At 23.5% G+C, this 22,074-nt stretch overlaps 1 protein-coding gene across 1 annotated transcript in view; it reads left to right on the forward strand.

Moving 5' to 3' along the window:
* LOC133323832 (longitudinals lacking protein, isoforms H/M/V-like) overlaps nucleotides 1-18,648 on the forward strand; it is a 56,941-nt gene extending 38,293 nt beyond the window's left edge. Inside the window, exons 5-6 of the mRNA XM_061532731.1 lie at nucleotides 15,165-15,399; nucleotides 18,460-18,648. Coding sequence (XP_061388715.1) covers nucleotides 15,165-15,399; nucleotides 18,460-18,577 — 353 coding nt within the window. The 3' untranslated portion in view covers nucleotides 18,578-18,648. The remainder of the gene's footprint in view (nucleotides 1-15,164; nucleotides 15,400-18,459) is intronic.
* The last annotated feature ends 3,426 nt before the right edge of the window (nucleotides 18,649-22,074 follow it).

Genomic DNA, 22,074 nt, shown 5'->3' on the forward strand with positions numbered 1-22,074 from the left:
GGCTCCGGTCATTTGCATTTACAGCAGCATCATTTGCAGCAATTGGGTGGTGGCGGCGGTTCCAGCCCCTCGCACATAACCAGCGGTGATAGTGGTAGTGATTGTAATGGTGGCGGTACGGCGGGTACCTCACCCATACCACCAGCCCATATAATGCCCATGCCAAGATATGGTTTGACGGGAGCGATAACAGCCATTTCCGCAGCGGCGGCCCATGTTGAGGAAAAGGATGCCAAGATATTGCTCGAAGCTGCAGCAGCTGCCGCAGCGGCCCATGCTGCTGCCACAGCCAAGGCCAATGCAGCAGCTGCTGGTACCACAACTGAGAATAATAATGAAATGGAAAATAATGAAAATAGAAATACAATGATGGAATCGTCCTCGTCAGCATCGGAGGAGTTAATGGTTAATGGAAGTGAAGGTGGAGCAGCGGCTGGAGGAATGGGAGCTGAAGGCGGTTTACCACCAGCATCAACAACAACGACGACGACAACGGAAAATGAGGATAACAGCAGCACCACCACATCGGTTATTAAAGGCAAGGACATGATCAAATCGGAACCAATGACACCCAACAAAACCGCCGCCCTCAGCATGCTCGACGATGAGTGGAAAATGAAGCTAAGCTTACAGCTCATCTCGAATTCGTTGCTCAAGGAGCGGCTAATGAACACCCATTTGCCATTTGCCTATAACAACAATTGAAAAACCAAAAAACCAATTTTTTTTAAAACCAAATTTTTTTCAAACCAAAAACGAAATTACAGCGAACTCACAAATTATACAAAAATACTCAAATTTAATTTTTAAGATTTTTATTGAATTATTTTGACGCTATATAAAAAAGACATCATTTATATTAATTTTTTCTTTAAGTAAAACCCCCAACCAAATACTCTTGCCCTCAACAATTTAATTTAATTTTTTCTTTAAACCAAAAAAATAATTTATTTTAATTTTTAAAAAGAAAAAAATTAATTGCAGAATATTTAAAAATTAACTGGAAAATATTTAAAAATTAATTTAATTTTTTTAGAAACAAAAAAAAAATTAATTAAAATAATTTTTTTAAATAATTAAAATGATTTTTTTTAATAATTAAAATGATTTTTTTAATAATTAAAATGATTTTTTAAATAATTAAAATGATTTTTTTTAAATAACTAAAATGATTTTTTTAATAATTAAAATTATTTTTTTAAATAATTAAAATTATTTTTTTAAATATTAAAATGATTTTTTTAATTAATTAAAATGATTTTTTTTAAATAATTAAAATGATTTTTTTAAATAATTAAAATGATTTTTTTAAATAATTAAAATGATTTTTTTTTTAAATAATTAAAATAATTTTTTTTAATAATTAAAATATTTTTTTAAATTAATTAAAATGATTTTGCAATTAATTAAAATAATTTTTTTTAAATAATTAAAATGATTTTTTAATTAATTAATATTACTTTTTAATTAATTGAAAATATTTTTTTAATTTTTAATTAAAAGTTTTTTTAATTAATTAAAATTATTTTTTTTAATTAATTAAATTATTTTTTTCAATAAATTAAAATGATTTTTTTTTTATTTTTTTAATTAAAAAATTACTTTTTAATTAATTTAATAACCATTTTTTTTATATTTTTATTAATTAAAAATTTATTTTTTAATTAATTAAAATTTTGTTATATTAATTAAAAAATATTTTTCAATTAATTAAAATTATATTTTAATTAATTAAAATTTCTTTTTAATTCTTTAAAAGTGTTTTTAGTTAATTTTTTAATATTTTCAAATTAATTTTTTAATATTTTCAAATTAATTTTTAAATATTTTCAAAATTAATTTTTTAAATAACTATAAATATTTAAAAATAAATATTTTGAAATTAATATAATTTATTTTTTTGTACGAAACAAACAAAAAATTTTATTAAATTTTCTCTTTAAAGAAACCAAAAAATTATATATAAATAGATTTAATAATTAATTTAATTTATTTTCAATTATTTTTTTCTTTACATTACTTTAAAAAAAAAAATATTCCAAAACCAAGAAATTTTAAGATCTCCTTTATATGCACTTTTACTTAATTTAATTTAAAATTAATTTAATTTTTTTCATATAAGCACATTCCCACCACTCAAAGCAAAACAAACATTCCATTTTTTATTGGCCCCTATGATATTTTATTTTTAAGCATTCCCAATAATTATTTTTCTAGTGTAGATTTAGTTTACATCACAATTATTTATATATAATATTTATTTAATATTTTTTTGTCGTCGTATATATATGTCTTATTTATTTGACAATTTTGTTTTCAAAATATAACATTTTTTCTGTCTGTCTATCTGAAAGGAAGAGAGGAAGGCTCTCTCTCTCTCTCTTTCATTTTTATATATATACTATATATAATTGTATTTTAACTAACTCTACTATACTACTACTCATATCGAATTTGTGATTAAAAATTAATATTAAAAATAATAATTATAATTTGTAATAATAATAAAAAATAAATATTGTATACGTTTTTTCTATATATAAACAAAAAATTTTTTTAAAGACCAAAAACATGTATTATTATTTTAACAAAAATTTTGGGATGGAAGGAATTTTTCTTTACAAAAAAAAAAAACCTAAAGGAATTTATTTCATTTTATTTCAATTCAAAATTGATTCTCTAACTCTTCTTATGTTTGCATGTAGTGTCCAATAATATATTTGAATGATTGGAAAACAAATAATTTTTTTAAAGAAAATTTTTTTTTAAGAAATTAATAACAAAAATTTTATAAACCCAGACTTTTTGTTGTAAAAAAACCTCCTTAGAATTGGAATATTGACATATTTGATTATTTAAAAAAAAAAAAAATTATTAAAAAATATTTAACGTGTATGGCAATGCTCGCAAATGATTTTTTTATGTCATTTTTTTTTATTTTTTTTTTTTTATTTTATTTTTTTTTTGAAAATTTCGTTTCCCAAATTCCGTTCCTAAATTCGTTTAAATAATAAATAATACGGCTTTTGCTCTGTGAATCTCTCTTCCTTCTTATACTATTTTTATCGACCTTTTGCTTTTTTTCTTTGATCATTTTTATACACAAAAAGTATAAAAAAACATTTACCAAAAAACAAAATGAAGAACAAACAAAACAAACAAACATTCCCAAAAAACTACGAAGACATCTCAAATTTATTTATAGAAAATAACATAAATATAAGTTTTCAAAATAATTTTACATAAATTTGAATTTTTTACTATTTTAATTAAAAACAAAAAAATACGAAAAAAGGCTAAATATTTGTACTTACTTTTTATTTGTCATGGCCATAGCTCTTGGAGTGGCATAAAAACCAAACAATTCTTTATACATTTTTTTCGATAAATAATTAATTTTATTCATAATGTATATTAAATATATACATTTCATAATATTTTTTTTTTAATTTTTCATTATAATATATATTGTCATATATTTATTTTTTTTTGTCTTGCCATGTATTATTAGAATTTAAGCGAAAAAAAACAACAAATTTATAATGATTTAAAAATTACATTTATTAACATTTTTCTTATTTACAAATACTAAATATAAGAATTTATAAAAAAATATATATTTTTTATTCTTATTTTTTTTTCTCACTCTCTCTAAGCTGTAATATTTAAAGTAAAACATATACATAATCAATTAAAAAATAATAACAACCAAAAAAATAATGAGAAAAAAACTCAAGAAAACGAAACAAAAATAAAATTGTGTATTTATTTATTGTTGATATTGATGATCCGATGATGACACTCTTACAAATGATGTTCGTTTTTTTTTACAGCCAACCTGGAAAAGTACACTGCAAATATATATATTTTTTTTACTCACCAACAATTCATTTTTATTTTCTTTTTTTCAGCAAAGATTCAACTGTAATCTCTTCTCTGCAACAAGAATTTTTTATAATACAAATTTTTATATTTTCAGAAAAAAAATTAAAATTTTTTAAAAAATTTTTATTATTTAATTACTTTAAACTTATACATATTTATGTTTATTTATACATATTTTTTGTTAAATTATTTTTTATTTTAGTTAAATTTTTTTTTGTTTTTGTTTTACATTATTTTGATTTGAACCAAAGTATTATAATATATATATATATATATATATATATATATTTATATATAAAATATATATAAAATTTGGCAGAGGTCACTTATTTGGACCAAGGACGAACCCTATTGAAATTGAAGAAAATCGGTTCAGAGTTAGATATAGCTCCCATGTATATTTTTGTCCGATTTATGGTAAATGGTGCACCAAAGTCCCTAGATATCTCTTGATTTACACGAAATTTGGCACAGCGTAGTGAATTAGGTCTAGAATGATGTGTGTTAAGTTTCGCGAAAATCGTTTCAGATTCAGATATAGCTTCCATATATATTTTCGTCCGATTTAATGTAAATGGTGCACCAATGTCCCTGCATATCTTTCGATTTGCACGAAATTTGGCACAGCGTAGTAAATTAGGTCTAGTATGATGTGTGTTAATTTCCTGAAAATCGGCTCAGTTTTAGATAAAGCTCCCATATATATTTTCTTCCGATTTAATGTAAATGTTGCACCAAAGTCCGAATATATCTTTCGATTTGCACGAAATTTGGCTCAGCGTAAGGAATTAGATCTAGAGTGATGTGTGTTAAGTTTCCTGAAAATCGGTTCAGATTTAGATATAGCTTCTATATCCGGTTGCAGAATGCCATGTTTATGGATCCAATTTCATTTTACTTGGGTCCTTTAAAAATGCGACGTCTGTTAGGATTCATCTGTTGAATATACCCAAAGTGGTGAAGGGTATATTCATATAGTCGGCCCCGTCGTCCGACTTTACTACATTCCTTACTGGTTTAATATGTTTTTTTATTTTAATACTTTTTTATATTTTTTAATTTTTTATTGTTTTTTATTTTTATTTTTTTATTGTTTTTTATTTTTATTTTTTAACTTTATTTTTAATATTCTGTTTTTATTTTTTAATATTCTTTTTATTTTTTATATATATATTTTAATATTTTTTAATATATATTTAATATTTATTAATATTTTTTTGTTAATATATTTTTTGTTAATATATTTAATATATTTTTTTTAATATTTTTTTATTTTTTAATATTTTTTTTTATTTTTTAATAGTTTTTTTTTTTTTTATTTTTTAATATTTTTTTTTTTTTATATATTTTTTTATTTTTTTATTATTTATTTTTTTATTTTTTAATATTTTTATTTTTTTATTATTTTTTAATATTTTTCTTATTATTTTTTTTTAATTTTGTTTTTTATATTATGATTTTTTTAATATTTTTTATTATTTAATATTTTTTATTCTTTCCTTTCTTTGGTTCTTTTCTCTTTTTGGTTGCTTTTGGTTTTCCTTTTCTTTTGGTTATTCTATTTTTTTTCTATCTTAATTTTCCAAAAATGTCTCATCAATAAAAAAAAATCAACAACAAAATTTGAATTTTTTTATTCTAACCTATTTTTATAACTAAATCTCTTTTAGATATTCCTCCGTACACTATCAACCAAACCAACCAATCAACAACAAGAACAACAACACCTCTACTACTACCACTACTACCTTTACTATCATCAACAAAAATCTAAAAAAAAAAACTGATTCTATAAGATATAGTAGATTTCTCCTCAGTGTGTCTGTGTGTGTGTGAACTCTCTGACGGTCGATCGGTCTACTACTTTCAACAACTACTATACTCCTCATCTCTGTGGGCTTTTTTCTCTTGTCTTCTGTGTATGTGTTTGTGTGTACAAAAGAAAAAAATATCTAGTTTTTATATAATTAAAAAAAAAAATAATAATATTTTTATAATAATTAATTATATAAGAAAAAAATATAAATTATAAAACATTTTTATTACAATTAAAAAATATTATAAATTCAAAAATATATATATATATTTATATATATGTTTCTCTTTTATTTCAAAAAATCATTAAAATTTTTTTGGCCTATAATTTTTAAGTGTAATTTATTCGAAATATTTATTTTTATAATTTTTATGATTTTTTTAAATATTCAAAAAATTGTTTAGTTTTAAAATTTCTTTTTTTATCTCGTCAACAAAATTTTATTTTTAATTAATTTTTTAAAGTTAATTTTCTTCGATTTTTCAAAATTATTTGAAATTTTTTCCAAAAAAAAAAATTTTTTTTTTCTTTGCACGAATAGTTCTAGGTTAGCTGTAATTTATTTTCCTTATTCTATTTCTAAGTAGTTTTAAATTTCATTTCCATCTTTCATTTTTTCATTTAATTTTTCTCCACTTTACTAACACCAACCCCGTTGCTCTTTTGTACTGATTTTTCTCTTTCAACATTTACTCTTAAACAGAAACAGCTCTCGCTCTCATCATAATACTCATATTTACACATAACAACAACAACAACAAAAAATACTCATCATGTCATATTTGTTTTTCTTTTTTTCTCTCCTATCACCACCCAACAACCAACACCACCCATCTACATATATCCTGTGTGATCGTTTCTGATGGTGCGCTCTCGCTCTCTATTTAATGTAAATAACGCTTTATATCTCTCTCACACAACTCTCTCTCTCTCTCTCTCTTATGTGTGTGTGTGGGGGGAAATGCCTGATGTCCTCTGCCATCTTTACAACGATCCTTGTTGTTAATTTTTCTTCCTTTTTTGTTTTGTATTCTTGTTTTTGGTTTCCTTTACCTATCTTCATATCCCCCTCTCTTTTTTCTTCATGTTTGGGGGTTCCTCTCTTTTTTGTTCGCTCTTTTTTTTTTCGATCTCTCATTTTAGGTTTTGTGCTAACCTGGTATCAGCATTCATGCGATCAATGCGGCAAAACATACAAGACACGAAAATCCCTCTCGCGTCATCGTCGTTTCGAGTGTCGTTTTACAGCCGAACGTCCGGTGTTTCAGTGTCCCTCGTGTAGTTATGCTGCCAAGCGCAGTGATAATCTCACCAAACACATTAAAACCCATTTTGCCAAAATGCAACGTGAATTCCTGCCGCTGGCTGTGAAAATCCAAAGCACATTGCAACAATCGCACATGGAAACGGTTTAAAAAATATATATAGAAATTTGAAAAAAATCGGTTTTGAAAAAAAAGTGAAGCAAAATTTCAAAGAGCTGGAAATTTTTTGGAATTTAAAAAAATCATTTTAACGTGTTTTTTTGACATTTTCCATAAATTTTTACAATGTTCGAAAAAAATTTAAATGTCTAAAAATTTAATTTGTTTGTGTATTTCCATCATTTATGAGTTAAAAATGCAATTTCCTCCACTTTTATGAAATTTCGAAAATTCGAACTTAAGTTCGAAAACATTTTTAAGCTTAAAAAACTTGAAATTTTTATGTGTTTCTATCATATATGAGTTAAAAATGCAATTTCCTTCAATTTTATAAAGTTTCGAAAATTCGAACTTATGTTCGAAAAAAAATTTAAATGTCTAAAAATTGATTTTTTTTGTGCATTTCTATCATTTATGAGTTATAAATGCAATTTCCATCAATTTTATGAAGTTTCGAAAATTCGAACTTATGTTCGAAAATATTTTCAAGGGCTAAAAACTAACATTTTTGTGTGTATTTTCATCGTAATTAAGTAATAAATGTCATTTTCTTTAATTTTATGAAATTTCGTAAATTCGAAACTATGTTCGAAAAATTTAATTTCAAATTTTAGTAAAATTTTTGTGTATTTCTATCATATATGAGCTATAAATGCAATTTCCTTCAATTTTATGGATTTTCGAAAATTCAAACTTAAGTTCAAAAGAAAATTATTGTTCAAAAACTTAAAATTTTTGTGTATTTCTATCATATATGAGTTCCAGATGTAATTTGCTTCAATTTTATGATGTTTTAAAAATTCGAACTTCAGTTCGAAAATTAAAAAATTCATTTTTTTTAAGAATTTCAAAGCATTTTTAGTAGTTTTAATAAGTTTTCCACCATTAAATATTGTAAAAATATATGTATTTTAAAAGATTTTTCACAATTTTGAAAATTCGAAATTAAGTTCGAAAATTTTCGAAGTACCAAAAGTGATAAAAATGGAATTTTTTATCATTTTTACATAGTTTCAATGATAATAGATTGTATTTTGAGTCATTTTACTCAATTTCGAAAATTCGAACTTAAGTTCGAAAATTCCAGAAATTCAAAAATCCACTTTTTTATGAATTTTTAAGCATTTCTAAACGTTTTTATGCTTTCCACTTTTAAATTTTGTAAGAATATATGTTTTAATGGATTTTTCACCATTTTAAAAATTCGAACTTATGTTCGAAAATTTTTTAACTTCCAAAAGTGATCAAAATTCAATTCTTTGGCATTTGTGCTTAGTTTCAATGATAAAAAATTATGTTTTGAGACATTTTTTTCAATTTCGAAAATTCGAACTTCAGTTCGAAAATTCAAAAAAATCATTTTTATGAATTTCAAAGCATTTTTCAAATGTTTTAAGAAGTTTTCCACCATTAAATATATATTTTAAAGAATTTTTCGCAATTTTGAAAATTCGAACTTATGTTCGAAATTTTTCGAAGTACCAAAAGTGACCAAAATGCAATTCTGTGGCATTTGTATTTACTTTCAATGATACTAGTTTGTATATTGCGTCATTTTTCTGAATTTCGAAAATTCGAACTTAAGTTCGAAAAAATTTTAACTCCCAAAAATGATTGAAATTCAATTCTTTACCAGTTTTACTTAGTTTCAATGATAGTAAATTGTATTATGAGTCATTTTTCTCAATTTCGAAAATTCGAACTTAAGTTCGAAAATCAAAAAATTTACTTTTTATGAATTTTTTAACAATTTTAAATAGTTTTGAGACATTTTTCACAATTTGAATGTAAATATTTCTGTTTCCTCTACACGTTTTTTTAAAACAAACACAGTTCACAAAACATTTTCCACTGACATTTTTTTGCTTCACTTTTTTATCACCCATACAAGTTTTTATTTTATTTTTTTTTTAATTTTCCATCCATGTGTTTGTGCTTGCGCATCTCTCACAAAAAAAGATCTCATTTTAACAAAAAAAAAAATTATATATATTTTTTATATATAAAATTTATTTTTAATATATTATATTCCTATTGGTGAATTGAATATCCATTTTATTTATCCGACTATATATTATGTATTTTTGTCTATGTGTGTGTAAACTTAAGTTTTGTAAAAACGGAAAAAGGGGGATTTTTTTTTTAAATTTAAAAATTTTTATTTAGATTTCTTCCACTCCTTAAAAACTTGTGTGTGTTTACGAAAAATATTGCCACACAACTGCTGAACGCCAAAGTCTGGCCGAGTGAGACAAGCCAATCCAAGTTTTTTTTTTTCTTCGATATGATATATGACTTTGTTTTGCCAAAGAGAGGAGACAATTTTTACAAACCAAACAAATAATTAAATTTGTATTTTGGTCATGTTCGGTGTGTGTTGTGTCTGTCTGTCAATCCACCAATCCTCTTTAAAATTCTGTGAATATTTTTTCTTTATTTTTGCATAAATATTCTAATTTAGCAATTGAGAAAATTTGCATAAAATTTACATTTGATTTACGTGTGTTTTGTATAAATTTGTAGTCTTTCTCCTGTATTCTTAAAAAAAAATTATGCAAATTTTTTTTATTATACAATTGTGACAACAACAGCCATAACCTGCAGCCACAACACATTTCAATATAAAATTCTGTTGTGGCCAACAGACAAATAAATAATTTCAAATGCATGGAACGTAGAAGCCATCCAAAGAGGTGGACAGACACAGACACATATTTTAGGTTAGAATTTAAAATTCAAATATTTTGAAAAAATTTTCCATAACAGAATCAAAATAAAAACGCGCAAATAAGGGGAAGCACCTCTCACTCTCACTCAGCCAAATACTGAGAAATTTTTTTAATTAATTTTTTTCCATTCACTTTTAAATTTGAAATTCCGCATCTCCCCCCTTTTTCGAATTTTGTATTAACATAATTTAATTTTGTCCTAATTGGTAGTATTTTAAGAGTCTCTCGAATCCAGTATTTTTTATAATTCAACTAATTTGCTTAAATTATTGCAGCAACAGCTTATATTTAGGTTATAAAAAATAAATATTTTTTTATATATAATTTATATTAATATTTAAGAAAATACTCAAGCAATTAATTTATTGAAATGAAAAAAAAATATTCCTAAATTTTTTTTTCAATAGAAAACAACAACAACTAAATCCAGTCGTCTCAGGTTCAAAAAATATATAAAAACTATGAAAAATAAGATATTTTTTAAAACCATAATTAAAAAAAAATTTTTTTTGAATTAAAAAAAAAAAATAAATATATATTTTTTAATAAATTTAAAAAAATATATATTTTTTTCAATATACATTTTTTAAAAAAATATAGTTTTTTAACAATTTTTTTTTGAAATTATTTAAAAAAAATATTTTTTGAAATTATATATTTTTTTGAAATAATTTTTTGGAATTATTAATTATTAAATATATATTTTTTTAATAAATTTAAAATATATATATATTTTTTCAATATAAATTTTTTTTAAAATATACTTTTTTAAAAAAAATATTTTTTGAAATATTTTTTTTAAAAAATTTTTTTGAAATTATTTAAAAAAATATATTTCAAATTATTTTTTTAAAAAAACATTTTTTGAAATTATTTTTTAAAAAATACATTTTTTTTAAATACATTTTTTTAAAAATACATTTTTTTAAATATATTTTTTTAAATATATTTTTTTAAATATATTTTTTTAAAAATATTTTTTTTAAATATATCTTTTTAAAAAAATATTTTTTTACAAATATATTTTTAAAAAAATTTTTTTTTAAAAATATATTTTAAAAAAAAATATATATTTAAAAAAAATGTATTTTTAAAAAATTTTTTTTTAAATTTTAATTATTTTTTTAAAAATACATTTTTTTAAATATATTTTTTTAAATATATTTTTTTTAATATATTTTTTGTAATATATTTTTTTCAAAGGCGTAGATTTTTTTAAAAATATATTTTTTTACAAATATATTTTTTTAAAAATATATTTTTTTACAATTATATTTTTAAAAAAATATATTTTTAAAAAAATGTATTTTTCAAAAAATAATTAAAATTAAAAAAAAAATAATTTCAAAAAATAATTTTTTTAAAAAAAAAATAATTCCAAAAAATATTTTTTTAAAAAAAAAAAAAATTTCAAAAAATATTTTTTTTTGAAAAATTTCAAAAAATATTTTTTTTAAAAAAATAATTTCAAAAAATATTTTTTTAAAAAAATAATTTCAAAAAATATTTTTTTTTTAAATAATTTCAAAAAATATTTTTTTAAATAATTTCAAAAAATATTTTTTTTAAATAATTTCAAAAAATATTTTTTTAAAACTATATTTAAAAAAAAACTAAAATTATATTTTTTGAAGTTATTAAAAAAAAATATTTTTTTTTTTTATTTTTTGAAAGTTATGAAATTAAGTTAAAAAAATATTTTTTGGAATTATTATTTTCTTCAATTTTTTGAAATATTATTTTTTTAATTATTAAAGAAATTAAAAAACAAATTTGCCAAATTAAATATTGAAAGTAATTCTAATTTTGTAGCTTATAAGTCGAATACTAAAAAATATTAATTGTAAGTTCCTTTTTGAAAGAAGAAGACAAAGAAAACGATAAAATATTGAAAAAAAAACAACAACTACTCATTGAAATATATCTATTTTTTATACAAATCTCTATATACAAAACGATAACGCATTCATTAAGAAGTGATAACAAATAGTTTTTAAAACAAACCAAATACATACATAAATAACTAAGAAAATAGAAACCTGTGAAAACAGTACAATTCACTATGAGAATAGAATAGATATGTAAGACCATAACAAAGAAAAAAAGAAACTGAGAGAAAACGAAGCAAAAACTACAAAAAAAATTTTATAAAAAAAAAAAAAAAAGAAAAAAAATTGAAACCCAAAGAAGAAAAACCAAAAACTATTGCGATAATATATAAGAAAAACGAAAAACAAAGATATTGTTAAAAACAGTAAAACATACATACATATACTCATATACATATTTATACATACATATATACTATATATAATTTAATAATTATTCTCTAATTTATTTTTGTGTAATAATAATATTTAATTTTATATATATAAAAAAAATTGGGAAATTTATGTAAAAATTAACAAAAATTAGGCTTTTTTTTAGATGTATTCTTTGTAAATTTTCAATTTCCAACAAAAAAATCAATGTTCGAAAAATTCGAAGTTAAGTTCGAAATTGAATTTTCCATAAATTTGATGACAAAATTGTATATTCTAATGATATTTGTAATAGTTTTAAGATTTCTGCTGATTTTTTGCCAAAAATTCAATATTCGAAAAATTTTGCAGATTTTCGAAATGGAATTTTTTGTTCTTAAACTTATATAAAATTCTTAAATGTGTGAATGTAATAATGTATAATTGTTTAAAAATTATTTTTAATGATTTTTACACACAAAAAATCAATGTTTGAAAATTTCGTAATTTTTTCGAAGTTAAATTTTCTTGTCTAAAATCGATTTTTTATAACTCTTTTTATTTTATTGCCTTTCCTGTGAATTTTCATGTGTTTTAGATGATTTTGCGATGGAAATTTTATGTTCGAAAATTTCGAAACTTATTCGAAGTTAATTTTTCCTTGTCTAAAATCGAGTTTTAATAACTTTTATTACTTTTCCTGTGAATTTCCATGGGTTTTTAGATGATTTTTAAGTGGAAATTTAATGTTCGAAATTTTCAAAATTTTTTTCGAAGTTAATTTTTCTTGTCGTTTTTACAACTTTTATTGCTTTTCTTGTGAATTTCCATGGGCTTTTAGATGATTTTTAACTAAAAATTCAATGTTCGAAAATTTCGAAGTTATTTTTTCATGTCTAAAATCAAGTTTTAATAACTTTTATTGCTTTTCCTGTGAATCTTAATGTGGTTTCATGGTTTTTTGATGATTTTTCGATAGAAATTCAATGTTCGAAAATTTCGAAATTTTTTTCGAAGTTAATTTTTTTTGTCTTAGATCGAGTTTTAACAACTTTTATTACTTTTCCTGTGAATCTTAATGCGTTTTACATGTGTTTAAGATGATATTTCAATGGAAATTCAATGTTCGAAAATTTCGAAATTTTTTCGAAGTTAATTTTTCATGTCTAAAAACGATTTTTTTAGAACTTTTATTGCTTTTCCTATGAATTCTAATGGGTTTTTAGATGAATTTTAAGTGGAAAATTTAATGTTCGAAAATTTCCAAATTTTTTGGAAGTTAATTTTTCATGTCTATAATCAAGTTTTAACAACTTTTATTACTTTTCCTGTGAATATGAATGTGTTTTACATGATTTTTAGATGATTTTTCGATGAAAATTAAATTTTCGAAAATTTCGAAATTTTTTCGAACTTAATTTTTCTTGTCTAAAATCAAATTTTAACAACTTTAATTGCTTATCCCGTAGATCTTAATGTTTTTTCATGGGTTTTAGGTGATTTTTCGTTGGAAATTCAATGTTCGAAAATTTTGAACACTGTTTTTTTGTTTTAATTTCATTATAAACATATTATTTTGTCTTCTTATTCTTATCTGAGTAATTTTTTGAAAAAAAAAATCAATGTTCGAAAATAATTTTTTAATTCCGAAAATTTTCGAACATGATTTTTTTTTTTTTGCTTTTTATTAACTTTTAATATAAAATTAAGTGATTTGAAAGATTTCCTTAATTTTTGTTAATTTTTTTCGTACATAAATTTCCTGATTTTTTTTTCAAATATTTTTTTTAAACAAACAACTTTTTGTTGTTGTTTTTACTTTAGTAATATATAAGCTTATATTTATTTATATATAAAATTACCTATAATTTATTGTAATACTTAATCGATGAAAATCGTTAAGTAACAACCTATACATTCCATATATAATTTATTTGGAAAAAATTACAACTATTCTTAAAAAAAAAATAATTTTATATAAACTTATATATACTTACATATATTTTTTGTACTTTTTAATAAATATATATAAACTACGAGAAGAACCATGGCGTATGTGTCTTAACAAAATTTTCTATAGAATTTTCGAGTCAATTATTTATTTTTTTGATACGATTTTTTTTTGTTGAGATTTCTTTTTTTCCAGAGCCAAGAAAAAAATTCTCTCTTTGTAGAGAGAGAGAGGGGTTGGGTTGATCTCCTCTTCATAGTTATTTCTCTGAGAGCAAAAAATCATCATCATCATCATGAAGGCAGATAACTCAATAACCACCACCATCATCATCATCACAATCATCATTCATTTCAAACATCGCCGTTTAAGAACTCATTTAAAAAAATAGTCCCGCACCCAGCACCACCACCACCTAACCGCCAAGCTTTTATTTGCCATTGCTCATAACGCTCGCTCGCTTGCAAAAAATCAGCTAGTTTGGGGAGAGTAAATATTCGACCACTTCATCATCATCACCACCACCATCTCCGAATATCAAATCAAAAAAATTCATCCATCCACCACCACCACTAAAAAATCGCTATACCAAGTAACTGTAAATATCATAACATTTTTTCTAAAACAATTTTTTATTAATAATTTTCAAATAATTTTTATTTTAATTTTATTTTGTTGTAAACACATTAATACTTTTTTATATATGTTGCTAATTAAAAAAAAATAAAACACATTTTTTTAAAAGTGCTAAAATACGCATTGCTAAAAAAACACTACACTTTTTTTAACCACCATTTTTTAACTTGCTAAAACAAATTTACCACCACCAACAACAACAAAATAAAATTTATTTTTAATATTAAAAAATATATATTTATATATTATATTTATTAAAATATTTTTATATATATATAAACAAAATATTTTTAACTATAAATTTTTTATCACCAACATTTTTTTAAATAATTTTTTTCTCTTCTCTTTTTTTCTCTTCTCGTTTTTTTTTCTTTCATGTGTTTTTTTCTTTGGCCTCTCGTTCGCTCGCTCGCTGTGTCTGTACCTTTGGAATGTTTTCTTCTTTCGTTCGTTCCATCATTTTATTTTTGGTTATTATTTTAGCTTGCGGTGCCAGCAGCTGTTCATCATCATCCCTCTCGAATCCGGGCAACTCGTCGTCAAATTGTCAAACATCACCGCCACCTCCGCCTCCACAATCGTTAATTCGTGACTATTGGTATGAATTGAAATTTTCCGATTTATTCAAGTTCATCAATGCCGATGGTCGCTATCAGTGTCCACGCTATAATTGTTTAAAAAGTTACAAGGATGCCAGCTCTCTACAGCGACATATCAGGTGAGTCCACACAAATTCCATTACATTTTCTTATTAAATTTTGAAAATTAAAAGAGAAAATAAGAGAATTAGGGCCATTAAGGGACTTTTGAGAGAGAGAAAACTCGTTTGAGAGAGAGATGAAGAGTGAAGAGAGTTAAATGAGTGAGATTTTTTTTTTGTAAAATAAAGTAATTTAATTTTGTCATTCGAAAAATTGTGAATTTTAATCAAAAATCTTATGTTCGAATTTTCGAACATAATTTCGAAATTCGAAAAATGTTTTCAAATGATGGGAAATTAAGTTATAAATCACTTTAAATATATTTTTTCAAAAAAAAAAATTTTCGAATTTTCGAAATTCGAAAAATGCCTCTAACTTATGATGGTTTTAAACATATATTTTTTTCAATTATAAGACATTTCATTTAATTTTTATTCAAAAAATGAACATTTTGATCAAAAATCTTATGTTCGAATTTTCGAACATAATTTCGAAATTCGAAATATGCTTCCAAATGATGAGAAATATGGTTTTAAATGACTTTAAACAACATTTTTCAAAGAAATTACGAATTTTGACGAAAAATTTCTATGTTCGAATTTTCGAAATTAGAAAAATTCCTCCAACTTATGACAAATCCAAATATAGTTCTAAACATTTTTTTTAAGAAAAATTAAAAAAAAAAATTAGTTTCGAAATTCGAAAAATGTCTCTAACTCATGACAAATACAATTATAGATTGTTTTAAACCTTTTTATTAAAGAAAAATGAAAAAAAATCAAAAATTTTCCAGAAAATTCTTATGTTTGAATTTTCGAACATAGTTTCGAAATTCGAAAAAATGCTTACAAATGATGCGAAATTAGGTTATATATGGTTTTAAACATATTTTTCGAAAAAAAATTATTTTCGATAAAAAAATTCGATGTTCGAATTTGCGAACTTAATTTCGAAATTTTCTAATTTCCTGTAAATCATTAGAAATTAAGTTATAGATAGTTTTAGCAAGTTTGTGAACATTTCAAAAGAAATTCAATGTTTGAATTTTCGAAATTACATAAAATTTCTCAAAATACCAAATTTCTATTATAAAAATAAGCTGAATTTAAAAATCTTACGTTATATATTGTAATTTTCTATAGAATTGACATATATTTTTGTAATATTTCCTATCTTCGAATTTTCGAAATTGTTTTCGAAGTTAAAAAAAATTACTTAAAAACGTCTAAAATTAATCACTCACCACGGTCCTTCATATTTTCGGACGTTTTTTTTGAATTGTTGTAAGAAATTTCAATGTTCGAAACTAATTTCGAAAATGTTTAAAACTCATGATATAGCTTCGAAATATCTTTCGTTGCCATTTAATGACTATTTTATGTAAAAATAATATGTATATTTAATAAATTTTTTAAATTTTCAATGTTCGAATTTTCGAAATTTATTTCGAAAATTTTTAAAAATCCATATTTTGCTTCGAAATGTCTATATTTGTCTTCAAGTGGCTATTTTATGAGGAAATAGTGATTTGTTTTATAAAATTTCTATGTTCGAAAATTCGAACTTAATTTCGAAAATTTTTTAAAATCGATAATTTGCTTAGAAATGTCTTCTATTGCCTTATAATGACAATTTTATTAGGAAATTATGATTTTTTTTCTATTCAAATTTCTATGTTCGAAAATTAGAAGTTAATTTCGAAACCTTTTAAAATTCAATATTTTTCATTGAAATGTAATTCGTTGCCATTTAATGACTTTTTTTTAGTAAAAATAATATTTTTGTCACAAAATTTCTAGTTTCGAAAATTCGAAATTAATTTCGATTTTTTTTTTTTTAAATCAGAATATAGCATCGAAATGTCTTTCATTGCCATAATGATTATTTTATGAGCAAATTATGATTTTTATACTATTTTCGAACATAGAAAATTCGAAATTAATTTCGAAAAATTCTCAAAAGTCAATCATTTGCTTAGAAATGTCTTTCATTGCCTTAAAATGACTATTTTTAGTAAAAATAATATTTTTGTCACAAAATTTCTATGTTCGAAAATTCGAAATTAATTTCGAAAATTTTTAAAAGTCGAAAATTGGCCTAAAAATGACTTCCATTGTCTTATGAGAACTATTTTATGAGGAAATCATGATTTTCTTTATAAAATTTCTATGTTCGAAAATTCGAAATTATTTTCGAAAATTTGTAAAAGTCGATAATTTGCTTAAAAATGTCTTCTATTGCCTTATAATGACTATATTATGTAAAAATATTATATATTTTTCAAAATTTCGATGTTTGAAAATTCGAAATTAATTTCGAAAATTATTCAAAAGTCAATAATTTGCTTAGAAATGTCTTTTACTGTTTTATAAAGACTAGTTAGGAGGAAATCGTGTTTTTTTATACAATTTCTATGTTCGAAAATTCGAACTTAATTTCGAAAATTTTCAAAAGTTCATAATTTGGTTAGAAATTTCTTAAATTGTCTTCTTATGACTATTTTATGAGTAAATTATGATTTTCTTTATAAAATTTCTATGTTCGAAAATTCGAAATTAATTTCGAAAAATTTTTAAAAGTCGAAAATTTGCCAAAAAATGTCTTCCATTGTCTTATGAGGAGTATTTTATAAGCAAATCATGATCTTTTTTATAAAATTTCTATGTTCGAAAATTCGAAATTAATTTCGAAAATTTGTAAAAGTCGATAATTTGCTTAAAAATGTCTTCTAAAATCTTATAAAGACTATTTTATGAGGAAATCATGATTTTCTTTATAAAATTTCTATGTTCGAAAATTCGAAATTAATTTCGAAAATTTGTAAATTTCAAAATTTTGCCTAAAATTGATGCATAACTTCAAGGGAATGGGGTTTTTTAATTTTCTCTCTTACATTTCAATTGCTTCTCACGCTCTCTCTCTCTCTCTTACTCTCTTACTCTGCTATGATATTTTTTCCAAAAATATTTTTTTAGGTTAGTTAATTTTTTTCTTAGTTATCATACCACCCATCTGCTGCCCGTTTTATATATATCTCTATATATATGTATATTTCTTTATCCCTCCCCCAATTATAGATATGAATGTGGTGGTCAGAAAAAATTCCGCTGCCTTATGTGCGGTAAAGCATTTTCACAAAGCTCCCACCTAAAACGACACCTGGAGTCGGGTGTTTGTGTTAAATATTACTTATGAGATAATGTTTTCTTTAAAATAACATAGAATTAGCAAACAATTCATCATTATTATTATTATTACAACAATAATTATTATATCAACAACAACAACAAGAACAAATCGAACAAATATTTTAGAATGAAAAGAAAAATCATCGTAGCCAAGAAGAAGAAAATGAAGAAAAACACCAAAAAAATATTTATGAAAAAAATGAAAATATACCACAAAAAGTGTTGGAAAACAAAACAACAACAACAACAAGTCAATAAAACAACAAACATGAAAACCAAGTACCAAAAATTATAATACAAAAAACAAAAGAAACAGTACACAGCCGACATACATACACATGTTAGGTACACACATACAAATATATATTTAAATAGAGAGACATAATTTTGTGTAAAAAAATCCTTAAAAAATATTGAGCTGTTATAATTATTACCTTAACACATATATATTTTTTTGTTACCAACAACAACAACAACAAGAAATTATCTAAGTCAAGACAAAACCAAAACAACAACAACAAAAAATGTTAATTACATACATACAAAGAAACAAACATATATATACAGAGAAGATTTTTTGAAGGAACAAAACAAAAAAAGTAACCTCTTCATATCCTTAATATCCCAAAAATTCCCCCCTCAACATATACTCCGCTCCCTCACCCACCCCCCTCTAACCACCAAAATAGTTACAAAAAATATATAAAAAAAATAATAAAAAAAAATGGATAACAAAACGAATTTATTGGATGCCACATCATCATATTTTTTATGGAAATGAACATGAAAAAAAAAACAGTTTAAAAAAATGTTGATTAACAAATTACAAAAAAATTAAAAAAATATATATTGTTAATTTTTAATAGTCAATATAATATAATTATATAAATAATAACGATAGTAGTTAATTTTAAATTAACATTTAACAAAAAAGGAAAAAAACCAACAACCAAGTTAGATGAACTCAGCTAGGACATTTGATGAACAATATACATATATATATATGAAATATTTTAGTGGAAAATTAAAGTAGTCGGCCTCAGACGACTTTAAAATTAATTATATAACGACACTAACCCTCTGACCCCCCTCCAAAAACAAAATAGTTCAAAGAAACTGTCATTTTCGAAATTCTCTACCAAAACTTTGTACAAAGAAATATTTTTTTTTCTGAAAATTGGACTAGTCAAATATTTTAAGGATTACAACTTATTTTTCATTCACTGGAAGTTAAATATTGAAGAAAATAACTTTTTAAAGTTCTGAAAAAATCAGTGCCAAAAATACGGAGATATATCCTCTAATAATGAAACTATTTGATTTTTCTTTTGTGTAACCATTTTTCATTGGGCTAACTTTCAAAATTCTCAACCGATCGTTGTGAAATAACTTGATTTGGAATACTTATTATCTTGGCTACAAACTCTACACTGTCATATTTCTGTAGCCCCTCAAATTTGCAAGATATCGCCCAAATGTTAAAGTACGCAAAATGGCCTTTATTTTCGATGATTTTGCGTATCTGACTTGAGGAGTCAAAAATTTGAAACTACTTGAGGGATTGTAATGAAATTGGATTTTTTACAAAGATAACACAATACCCTCTAAATTTTATTCACAATGTTTTCCTATAGCTCTACAAATATCGGAGATATGGCTCCATGAATATGAGAAAATGTAAAATTTTTAGGGTGTAGAATTACTTCTCGGTAATCATTTTCCATCGGCCATAACTTTTCAATTTCTCAACCGATCTCTGTGAAATAACTTAATTTGGAAAGACAAATATATTGGCTATAAACTCTACACGAGCCGTATTTCTCTAGCTCCGCAAATTTTCAAGATATCGCCCAAATATTAAAGTACGCCAAATGGCCTTTATTTTCGATGATTTTGCGTATCTGTTCTGAGGAGCCACAATTTTGAAAATATTTAAAGAATATTATTGATATGAACTTTTTTGGAAAGATAATCAAATATCCTCCATGTTTTACTCGAAAAGTTTACATCTTGTTCCACAAATATCGGAGATATGGTACCACAAATATGAGAAAAGATCATATTTCTAGTGGCCGCAAATTTATTTCTGTGAACAGTTTTCAGTGACCATAACTTTAAAATTTATTAGCCGATCTCTATGAAATAAATTAATTTGTGGCGATAATTATCTTGGCTACAATCTCTACACAAGACGTATTTAACTATCTCCTCAAATTTTCAAGATATCGCCCAAATGTTAAAGTACGCAAAATGGCCCTTATGTTCGATGATTTTGCGTATCTGTGTTAAGGAGCCTCAATTTTGAAGATATTTAAAGATTATTATTGATATGAACTTTTTTGGAAAGATAACAAAATATCCTCTAAATTCTACTCGCAATGTTTTCCTATAGCTCCACAAATATCGGAGATATGACTCCATGAATATGATAAAATTTCAAATTTCCAGTATCCAGAAATTTATTTCTGTCAACAGTTTTCAGTGACCATAACTTTTAAATTTATTAAACGATCTTTATGAAATAACTTGATTTGGAATGATAATTATGTTGGCCACAAACTCTACACGAGCCGTATTTCGCTAGCTCCGCAAATTTTCGAGATATCGCCCAAATCTCAAATTACTCAAAATGACCTTTATTTTCGATGAATTTGCGCATTTGTCCAGAGGGACCATAACATTTAAAATTCTTAAGGGATATTTTTAAATTTGTACATTTTTGAAAGATGCCATAATACCCTCTAAATTTTACTCACAATGTTTTCCTATAGCTCCACAGATATCGGAGATATGGCCTCACAAATATGAGAAAATGTCAAATTTTTACGGTGTAGAAAATATTTTGTGTAAACATTTTCAGTGACCATAACATTAAAATTTGTCGGCCTATCTTTATCAAAGAGCTTGATTTTTGAAAGATAATTAACTTAGCTATAACTTCACCACGAATCATGTTACCCTAGCTTTGCAAATTGTCAAAATATCGCTCAATATTGAAAGTTATCAAAAATGCCTTGATATTTCCTTGCTTTTGTGCAACTACTTTAAGGCACCATAAGTTTGTGACTACTTAACGGATCTTTAAAATTATGGAGTTTTTTGAAAGATGAGAAAATACACTCGAAATGTTATTTGCAATATTTTCCCATAGCTCGAAAAATATCGGAGATATAGTCACATGAAAATGAAAATATTTTTGATATTCACTACCTTGAAATTTTTTTCGGTAATCATTTTCAAGATGGCATAACTTTTTCATTTCTTCATGGATCTTGATTAAATAACTTTATTTGGAACAACTAACATTTCTTCCATGTATTATCTATGGATCGTGTTACACTAGCTGCGAAAATAACGAAGATATCGCTCAAATATGAAAGTTACGGAAAGTACCCCATATTTCTTATGCTTTTGCGTATTGGCTTTGAGGGGTCATAACTTGGGAGTTTTTTTGACAGATATAAATGAAATTGGCTTTATTGGAAAAATATGGAAATTAGCATG

The sequence above is a fragment of the Musca vetustissima genome, unplaced genomic scaffold (assembly GCF_032173495.1).
Source record: "Musca vetustissima isolate MV318-11 ecotype Yass unplaced genomic scaffold, APGP_CSIRO_Mvet_v1 utg17403, whole genome shotgun sequence".
NCBI classification, from domain to species: domain Eukaryota; kingdom Metazoa; phylum Arthropoda; class Insecta; order Diptera; family Muscidae; genus Musca; species Musca vetustissima.